General features: G+C 41.2%; 1 protein-coding gene across 1 annotated transcript; it reads right to left on the bottom strand.

Annotated features, from left to right (window-relative positions):
* Window positions 1-6,049: 6,049 nt before the first annotated feature.
* LOC123994360 (cysteinyl leukotriene receptor 2-like) lies at window positions 6,050-7,711 on the bottom strand. The gene is made up of 2 exons (XM_046296871.1): window positions 7,605-7,711; window positions 6,050-7,411 (listed from the first exon to the last, which is right to left on the bottom strand). The coding sequence occupies exons 1-2, from the start codon at window positions 7,639-7,641 to the stop codon at window positions 6,357-6,359; spliced, it is 1,092 nt and encodes a 363-aa protein (XP_046152827.1). The 5' UTR covers window positions 7,642-7,711; the 3' UTR covers window positions 6,050-6,356.
* Between the last annotated feature and the right edge of the window lie 2,833 nt (window positions 7,712-10,544).

The following is a 10,544-nucleotide window of genomic DNA, read 5'->3' as shown; positions in this document are numbered from 1 at the left end:
GGCCAGTAGGAATTATTTCATTGCAACACGCACGCAACTTATTATAACCCTGTAATACCTGCAGCCCATGTCAGGGAAATGAAGAGTGAATTAATAAACATGTTAATAATTCACGAGTGTCTTAGTTGTTATTGTCTTTGTGTGTGTTTAATACTGTGATACAAGCACAGAACTAGGATGTGTTGTTGTCTGTTCACACTGCTATGCTTTATCTTGGCCAGGTCGCAGTTGTAAATGAGAACTTGTTCTCAACTAGCTTACCTGGTTAAATAAAGGTTATTTTTTTTATTTTTTTTTATGAGTCAGTCCTCCAAAGTGAGTGTATCTGGATCACCAGGCAGGCTGTCCTTGAACTAAAGTAGGCCTAGAGCAGAGACTGGCAAACAGTTGTGTCAAACCTTTGGCCAATTTGCTGCGAGTTCATATTATCACATGCAAATTAGTTTTGTTGCCACCTGTTGCGGCAGATTTGCAGCGACTTGTGAACTTCTGGCAAACAATTCTGGGAAACTAGTGGAGAACATTCTACTGTTTGCTGCAAACTCAGTATGAATATGCAACTTAGATCAGTTTTTTTGGTTACTGTGTGTTAACATTGTATCTACATAAACCATATCACTTAAAACTTTAATGAACTTGCTTCTCACAGAGAAAACAGAAAATACTAAATGTACTAAATATACTAAACAATTGAATGTCAACAGATAAAAAATAAATCCAATACAACTTGAAATCATCAGCATGCTAAGGAAGTAAATTTGATTTATAATATGGGTTACATGGCTCTCTGAAATGAAAATGGATGACACTCCCTTGAGCAAAAATATATTTTACCTAACTGTATGCTTGAAAGACAAAACAAGTGACCCACCCCATACCAAAAATAATAACTAAAACATAAAGTGGATGGCAGAGAGCATGTTTACCACTTACCCTCACTTATTGGAGAGACGAAAGCCTTAGTTCTGCAGTTTTAGAAACTGTTTTTTCCCCTGTAAGAATTAAATGGGAATGCATTCATTTTAAAAGCGCACAAGGCTGCGGGCCAGAAGAATGTGGGTTGTGTGGACAGGAGTACAGTAGGGGTGGAAACATCTCTATTACAGTAAAAGCACTGCAATAATCTATCATTGTTTTTGCAAGTCTGAGAAAAAAATTGCCTTTACATTTTTTTCTAGCTATTACACGTAATTTTACATATTAGCAGAATCTTTTTTAATACCACACAAGTGACAGAAATTACAGGTCAATAATAAAAATTAAAAATAAATATATTTATTTTTTTCACCTTTATTTCACCAGGTAGGCCAGTTGAGAACAAGTTCTCATTTACAACTGCGACCTGGTCAAGATAAAGTTGTGTGACAAAAACAACAACATAGAGTTACACATAAACAAACGTACAGTCAATAACACGATAGAAAAATCTATTTATAGTGTGTGCAAATGTAGAAGTTTAGGGAGGTAAGGCAATAAATAGGCCATAGAGGCGAAATAATTACAATTTAGCATTAACACTGAGGTGATAGATGTGCAGATGATGATGTGGCTATACTCGGCCTTGTCTCAGGATGGAAAGTTGGTGGTTGAAGATATCCCTCTAGTGGTGTGGGGCTGTGCTTTGGCAAAGTGGGTGGGGTTATATCCTGCCTGTTTGGCCCTGTCCGGGGGTATCATCGGATGGGTCCACAGTGTCTCCTGACCCCTCCTGTCTCAGCCTCCAGTATTTATGCTGCAGTAGTTTATGTGTCGGAGGGCTAGGGTCAGTCTGTTATATCTGGAGTATTTCTCCAGTGTCCTGTGTACATTTAAGTATGCTCTCTCTCTCTCTCTCTCTCTCTCTCTCTCTCTCTCTCTCTCTCTCTCTCTCTCTCTCTCTCTCTCTCTCTCTCTCTCTCTCTCTCTCTCTCTCTCTCTCTCTCTCTCTCTCTCTCTCTCTCTCTCGGGGAGAGTGCTACCTGTCCCAGACCTGCTGTTTTCAACTCTCTAGAGACAGCAGGAGCGGTAAAGATACTCTCAATGATCGGCTATGACATTTACTCCTGAGGTGCTGACCTGTTGCACCCTCGACAACTACTGTGATTATTATTATTTGACCATGCTTTTCATTTATGAACATTTGAACATCTTGGCCATGTTCTGTTATAATCTCCACCCGGCACAGCCAGAAGAGGACTGGCCACCCCTCATAGCCTGGTTCATCTCTAGGTTTCTTCCTAGGTTTTGGCCTTTCTAGGGAGTTTTTCCTAGCCACTGTGTTTCTACACATGCATTGCTTGCTGTTTGGGGTTTTAGGCTGGGTTTCTGTACAGCACTTTGAGATATCAGCTGATGTAAGAAGGGCTATGTAAATACATTTGATTTGATGTGCAAGTAGAGATACTGGGGTGCAAAAGAGCAAGAAGATAAATAACAATATGGGGATGAGGTAGTTGGGTGTGCTATTTACAGATTGGCTGTGTACAGGTACTGTGATCGGTAAGCTGCTCTGACAGTTGATGCTTAAAGTGTTACCGGTGGGTGTTGCTATGGTGACTAGTGAGCTGAGATAAGGTGGGGCTTTACCTGGCAAAGACATATAGATGACTTGGAGCCAGTGGGTTTTGCGACGAATATGTAGCGAGGGCCAGCCAACAAGAGCATACAGGTTGCAGTGGTGGGTAGTAGATGAGGCTTTGGTGACAATACGGATGGCACTGTGATAGACTACATCCAGTTTGCTGAGTAGAGTGTTGGAGGCTATTTTGTAAATTACATCGCCGAAGTCAAGGATCGGTAGGATAGCCAGTTTTACAACAGAATGTTCGGCAGCATGAGTGAAGGAGGCTTTGTTGTCAAATAGGAAGCCAATTCTAGATTTAATTTATGATTGGAGATGCTTAATGTGAGTCTGGCAGGAGAGTTTACAGTCAAACCAGACACCTAAGTATTTGTAGTTGTCCAGAACCGTCAAGTCAGAACCGTCAAGAGTAGTGATGCTAGTCGGTCGGATATCTTCAACCACCAACTTAACATCCTGAGACAAGGCCGAGTATGGCCCACAAAGATCTCCGCCACGGCACAACCCAAGGGGGGGGGGGGGGGGGGGTGCCAACCCAGACAGGAAGATCACATCAGTGACTCAACCCAGACGAGTGACGCACCCCTCCTAGGGATGGTATGAAAGAGCCCTAGTAAGCCAGTGACTCAGCCCCTGTAATAGGGTTAGAGGCAGAGAATCCCAGTGAAAAGAGGGGAACCGGCCAGGCAGAGACAGCAAGGGCGGTTCGTTGCTCCAGAGCCTTTCCGTTCACCTTCACACTCCTGGGCCAGACTACACTCAATCATATGACCCACTGAAGAGATGAGTCTTCAGTAGAGACTTAAAGGTTGAGACTGAGTTTGCGTCTCTCACATGGGTAGGCAGACCATTCCATAAAAATTGAGCTCTATAGGAGAAAGCCCTGCCTCCAGCTGTTTGCTTAGAAATTCTAGGGACAATTAGGAGGCCTGCGTCTTGTGCCCATAGCGTATGTGTAGGTATTTACGGCAGGACCAAATCAGAGAGATAGGTAGGAGTAAGCCCATGTAATGCTTTGTAGGTTAGCAGTAAAACCTTGAAATCAGCCCTTGCCTTGACAGGAAGCCAGTGTAGGGAGGCCAGCACTGGAGTAATATGATCAAATATTTTTTGGGGGTTCTAGTCAGGATTCTAGCAGCCGTATTTAGCACTAACTGAAGTTTATTTAGTGCTTTATCTGGGTAGCCGGAAAGTAGAGCATTGCAATAGTCTAACCTAGAAGTGACAAAAGCATGGATGAATTGTTTTAGCAATGTTACGTAGATGAGAAAAAGCTGTCCTTGAAACGGTCTTGATATGTTCTTCAATAGAGAGATGGCATAACTACACATTTTGGAGTGTCCTTTTATTGTCCCCAGCACAGTACCATAGGTGCACCTGTGTAATGAACATGCTGTTTAATTAGCATATTGATATGCCACACCTGTCAGGTGGATGGATTATCTTGGCAAAGGATATGTGCTCACTAACAGGGATGTAAACACATTTTAGGACTAATTTGCTTTTTGTGCTTATGGAACATTTCTGGGATCTTTTATTTCAGCTATTGAAACATGGGACCAACACTTTACTTATTGCGTTTATATTTTTGTTCAGTATTAAAGACAGAAATGTGTTAAACTCTCCACATAATTATCCAATGAATCAAATGCAAACAGATGCAAGCCTATGACTACTGGGACAGCCTACGGTTCCATTGAACTTCTCTAACATCATTGCACAATCCTGGAGCTGTCCTTTCAGCACCACGAAGGGCACTCCAATCGCTTTAAATGACATCTCATCAAGATCTGTTGCCTACGCCTAATAGTCACACTGTAACGTCTTTCTTCCTGGGAAGGAGAGGAGGACCAAAACGCAGCGTGGTTGAATTTCATGGTTCTTTAATAAGAGACACTTAACATGAAGAAACTACAAAACAATAAACGTGGCAAAACTGAAATAGCCATATCTGGTGTAGAAAACACAAAGACTGGGAACAACCACCCACAAAACCCAACAAAACAGGCTACCAAATATGGTTCCCAATCAGAGACAATGACTAACACCTGCCTCTGAGAACCATATCAGGCCAAACATAGAAATAGACAAACTAGACACACAACATAGATGCCCACCCAGCTCACATCCTGACCAACACTAAAACAAGGAAAACACAAAATAACTATGGTCAGAACGTGACGCAAACTCATCACATATTATGTTATTATTACAAATAGAAGATTATCACTTCTCACAATGGTGCTTGTGTACACCTAATTTCTAATGAGATTTTAGGATGGTTAACTGAAGCTAAAAAGTCGCTTCTTTTCTTCTCATTTACCAAAACTCAACGTTACGTACCACTATGCAGGATATATTTTCTATTAAGGTATCTTTAAAAGCATGACTACTCAAGCATTACAATGGAGTAATTTTTCCACCACTGACGAAACGAACATACCAGACTAATTGGAGTGTCAACGGATTTACATTTACTATGTTAGTCCAGGTTGGTGGGGCTGTTTTGAAAACCACGTGGAGAGTCTGCACTTTCTCTTCAAACGTTAGCAATTTGATGATTAATTTGATAATTTCATGTGAGGCCTTAAGATGTGTCACTGGCGTTCATGGGTTGTAAAACCTGTTGTTTTCCAATCATTTCGTTGTGAAAATATATCTTTTTTATTCTGTTCCACTAATCCGACCAGCAAAATAAAGTTCTGAACCGGTTTGAACCTCAAAAAAGTAACGGTTTATATCGTTGCTAACTCTTCCTTTTTAAATCTCTGAAATCAATGATTAAAAAAAGACATTTAGCTCAACATTAAATTACTTCACCAATCAGTGCAGATAGAAGAGCTTGCTGTGGAGCGGGCAAGCTATTAACATGAATTAGACAGACGAGTGTAGGGTGCGAGATGCGAGTGACGTTTTGCGGGTTGCGAGAGACAGAGAGAGGGTAGAGGAGGCTTGGCTTGAAGCGTTGGGCATCTTGTTGTTATGACATGGATTATATTATTAGGCTCACAGAACTATACCTACAGAGGAGAGGCTTCTATGAAATAACTGAATGTCTTTGAACTTCCTAGAGAGTTAGCTTAATGTTGGACCAGCAAGCTAACAAGCATGTGTGTGCAGAGCAGCACCAGAATTAAAATAAAAACACGTCTTACCTTTTTGTAGTTAATAAATCCAATGTGAAACGTGATAACTATTGTTTCCTTAATTAGCATTGAAAAGGTTAATCCATTCTTCTCTAATAAAAAACCTCCCTAATTTCTGAATCACACTACTTGACCAGTGGTTCCCAACCAGGGGTACGAGGACCTCTGGGGGTACTTGGCCTATCCACAGTGGGTACTCCAGGCAGAGCAAAATTCCGTTGGTGGTACAGTAAATGAAAAAGGCTGGGAACCACTGTACTAGACCATGCTTCGGAGGGGCAGGTTGCCTACACACGCACTGGCAAAGGTTTTCAGCAGGCAGGAATTTATTGATTAAATGTGGTAAAAATATCAAAATACATTAAGCTGTAATATATCTTGATTTATAATGTTAAGGGGTTTTAACTAAAAAAATAATTTCAAGCATTTAAAAAAGTTGGCTGGTCAAAAAGCTACCATTTTTGAAGAAAACCCAGGCCTAGTCTCAACATAAACCTATTTTCAATGGTCCCATAATTATAAATCCACAAACAATTTGGCTCTACAGGGATTTTATAACTACAAATCATCCATCCATAGAGGAGGTGTACATTTTATTTGAATGTGAAAGTGAATGCAACATTTTTGATAAGCTTAAAGTGCCAAGTTTATTATAAATTGACTGTTAATTCTATGGGCTGCAGCTCTTGAATCCTTGGTCTCTCTGTGTTGTTAATAACTCTCCTCTGCCTCCCACATTTTTTTGTGCAGAAATCTCTGAAGTTTTCTCCCACAAAGAAGAAAAGGAATGGGTCCAGGCAGCTGTTACCCGCTGCAAGACAGAGCGTTACCACGGCAGCCTTCCGAATCCCCTGGAGGTAGCTGCAAGAATCCTCACAGCCATTTAGTTGAGCATTCCGCTCTGCTGCCAGGAAGAGGGTTCGCACCACATGATAGGGCAGGAAGCAGATCAGGAAGATGCAGAGACCGAGGATGACAAGGGCACAAGACTTTCTTGTTGAGGGCTTCCTCATCCCCTCCACCCCAGCCCTACACTGCCTCAGGCTGAGCAGCACACATATGTAGCAGACAGAGATGACAGTGAAGGGCAGGGCAAAGCCCACCACCAGGGCAGCACGGTTCAGAAGAATGATGGTGCCCAAGCTGCTACCCAGCTCCAGACAGCGGGTCTGCTCTTCCCCCTCCTGGATAGTCCCAATACTCAGTAGGGGTGTAGAGGCCAGGGACACAAATATCCAGATGAGTAGACACCCTCCCCAACCACAGGATCCACCCTCCAGACTCATGAAGGTGTAGGGGTATGATACAGCTAGGTAACGGAGGACACTCAGGGCCAGCAGGAAGTAGACAGAGCCATACATGTTGATATAGAATACGTAGGAGACCAGGCGGCAGGTGAGGTCCCCAAACGGCCAATGGGAGTCCAGCAGGTAGTATGCTGATCTCAGGGGCAGAGAGCACACCAGCATGAGGTCAGACAACAGCAGGTTCAACATGTACAGGTTGACCATGGTGATGCTCCTCCTCCTCCTGTACATGCTCAGAAAGACCCAGAGGGAGGCACTGTTGGCTATTAGGCCCAGGAAGAAGATGAGCAGGTACGTAGCAGGAAACACACTGTGCTTGAAGCTGTCGATGGGACAATCACATGTCAGATTACTCATCCCTGACTCCAGACTTATATTGTCTGTGCCTCCAGTTAGACCTTTGAATAAAGGGAGGGAGACAAAGGTATGGAAAATGTACTGCGTGTGTTGGAAGGTTAAAAGACAGCATAGAGAGACTGAAAAGTGAAACTAACACTACATTATGTTGAGGCATTTAATTACGGTCCTCTCCTCTTCCGATGCTGCCAATTTCTAGTAGAACAAAATTAAACATGAGAAAGTTGACAGTACCTCTCTCCGTGGTCCAATACTGTTGCATCCTTGTCATCAGTCCAGTGAACCCTGTTGAATCAGTCTTCTGATGGCCGTGTCCACTGAGAGACGTGTGTCTGTTTAGAGGAAGCCAAAGAGAAATGAGTGCAATCACTTCACCTCTACAATATGCCTTCAGTGTTCACGCAGGGCGTGACTTCCTCTGCTGTCTCACAATTCTACCACTGCTGCTCTCCAAGTCCAAATGTACCTAATTTCCTATTGTAAACAGTTCACTGAGGCTATTCAACTGCTATGCAACTTTTTGTTCAATTATGTTTTTATGACAAGGCTGTGGCTTTGGAGAACTTAAGATAACATTTGATATATGGTTGAGACTGTTTATAAATGGAATCAATATACAGTTGTCATTGTGTGGGGAAGACATGCTGGAGGAAGGTCTCTCTCCACTACGAACTGACTCCCGCCAATTCGTGCACATTTATTGTTTACCCTTTTTCTCACTTGACCTTTAAATACAGTGGGTCCAGATTTATTGGACCCCTTGATAAAGATGACCAAAAAAAGACTGTATAAAATAAATAAATACAAATTCTGAGCTGCAATGAGGTCCACAATTAATGGAGCCCTTGATAAAGATGAGAAAAAAGGACTAAGAAGCAGTGGTGGAATAAGTACCCAATTGTCATACAGTACATAAAGTAAAAATACCTTCATAGAAAAGAACTCAAGTAAAAGTGAAAGTCACCCAGTAAAATACTACTTGATTAAAAGTCTAAAAATATTTGGTTTTAAATATACTTAAGTATCAAAAGTAAATGTAAATGCTAAAATATACTTAAGTATCAAAAGTAAGATTATATATAATAAAAAAATCCTTATATTAGGCAAAGCAGACAGCCACATTTTCTAGTTTTTTTTTCATTTACAGATAGCCAGGAGCACGCTCCAACACTCAGACGTCATTTACAAACCACGCATGTGTTTAGTGAGTCCGCCATATCAGAGTCAGTAGGGATGACCAGGGATACTCTCTTGATAAGTTTGTAAATTAGACCTTTTCCTGTCCTGCTAAGCATTTAAAATGTAACAAATACTTTTGGGTGTCAGGGAAAATGTATGGAGTAAAAAGTACATAATATTCTTTAAGAATGTAGTGAAGTAAAAGTTTCCAAAAATATAAATAGTAAAGTAGAGTACAGATACTGTACCCTAAAAACTACTTAAGTAGTACTAGTATTTTTACTTAAGTACTTTACACCACTGATAAAAGCCAGTCTGATGGTTTGCGCTCAGGCTAAAAAGAAAAGGTGGGCGTTGTGTAGGAGAAAATTAGAGTTCAAAAGGTACTTGCAGTCAAACCAGGAAAAGGAATAATAAAAAGGAATAATGAAAAGGAATAATAAAAAGGGATAATGAAAAGGGATAATGAAAAGTAATAGCCCGAAGAGGCAGAGATGCAAAAATAATATACATAATTTAATCCATGTAAGGTGCAAAAAATAAAACAAAATAGACTGTATAAAATAAATAATACAAATATTGAGATACAGTTGAAGTTGGAAGTTTACTTACACCTTAGCCAAATACATTTAAACTCCAGTAAAAATTCCCTGTTTTAGGTCAGTTAGTATCACCACTTTATTGTGAAATGAATGTGAAATGTCAGAATAATAGCAGAGAGAATGATTTATTTACGCTTTTATTTCTTTCATCACATTCCCAGTGGGTCAGAAGTTGACCTTTTACCTTTTTTACCATCTTGTGTGTAGCCCCTTTATAGGGTTAGCATTTCCACAAAGCCATACAGTTGAAGTCGGAAGTTTACATACACCTTAGCCAAATACATTTAAACTCAGTTTCACAATTCCTGACATTTAATCCTAGTAAAAAAATTCCCTGTCTTAGGTCAGTTAGGATCAACACTTCATTTTAAGAATGTGAAATGTCAGAATAATAGTAGAGAGAGTGATTTATTTCAGCTTTTATTTCTTTCATCACATTCCCAGTGGGTCAGAAGTTTACATACACTCAATTAGTATTTGGTAGCATTGCCTTTAAATTGTTTAACTTGGGTCAAACTTTTCGTGTAGCCTTCCACAAGCTTCCCACAATAAGTTGGGTGCATTTTGGCCCATTCCTCTTGACAGAGCTGGTGTAACGGAGTCAAGTTTGTAGGCCTCCTTGCTCGCACATGCTTTTTCAGTTCTGCTCACAAGTGTTCTATAGGATTGAGGTCAGGGCTTTGTGATGGCCACTCCAATACCGAGACTTTGTTGTCCTCAAGCCATTTTGCAACAACCTTGAAAGTATGTGCTTTGTCCCCATGTGCAGTAGCAAACCATAGTCTGGCTTTTTTATGGTGGTTTTGGAGCAGTGGCTTCTTCCTTGCTGAGCGGCCTTTCAGGTTATATCGATATAGGTTACATTTTTACTGTGGATATAGATTATTTTGTACCCCTTTCCTCCAGCATCTTCACAAGGTCCTTTGCTGTTGTTCTGGGATTGATTTGCACCAAAGAATGTTCATCTCTAAGAGACAGAACGCATCTCCGCTGTCTTCAACCAGGATCTCAGCGATCACTGCCTCATTGCCTGTATCCGCTACGGATCCGCAGTCAAACGACCACCCCTCATCACTGTCAAACGCTCCCTAAAACACTTCTGCGAGCAGGCCTTTCTAATCGACTTGGGCCGGGTATCCTGGAAGGACATTGACCTCATCCTGTCAGTTGAGGATGCCTGGTCATTCTTTAAAAGTAACTTCCTCACCATTTTAGATAAGCATGCTCCGTTCAAAAAATGCAGAACTAAGAACAGATATAGCCCTTGGTTCACTCCAGACCTGACTGCCCTCGACCAGCACAAAAACATCCTGTGGTGGACTGCAATAGCATCGAATAGTCCCCGCGATATGCAACTGTTCAGGGAAGTCAGGAACCAATACACGCAATCAGT

The sequence above is a fragment of the Oncorhynchus gorbuscha genome, linkage group LG02 (assembly GCF_021184085.1).
Source record: "Oncorhynchus gorbuscha isolate QuinsamMale2020 ecotype Even-year linkage group LG02, OgorEven_v1.0, whole genome shotgun sequence".
NCBI lineage: Eukaryota > Metazoa > Chordata > Actinopteri > Salmoniformes > Salmonidae > Oncorhynchus > Oncorhynchus gorbuscha.
Note: the sequence above shows the minus strand (reverse complement) of the source record. Positions and strands in the feature narration are given on the sequence as shown.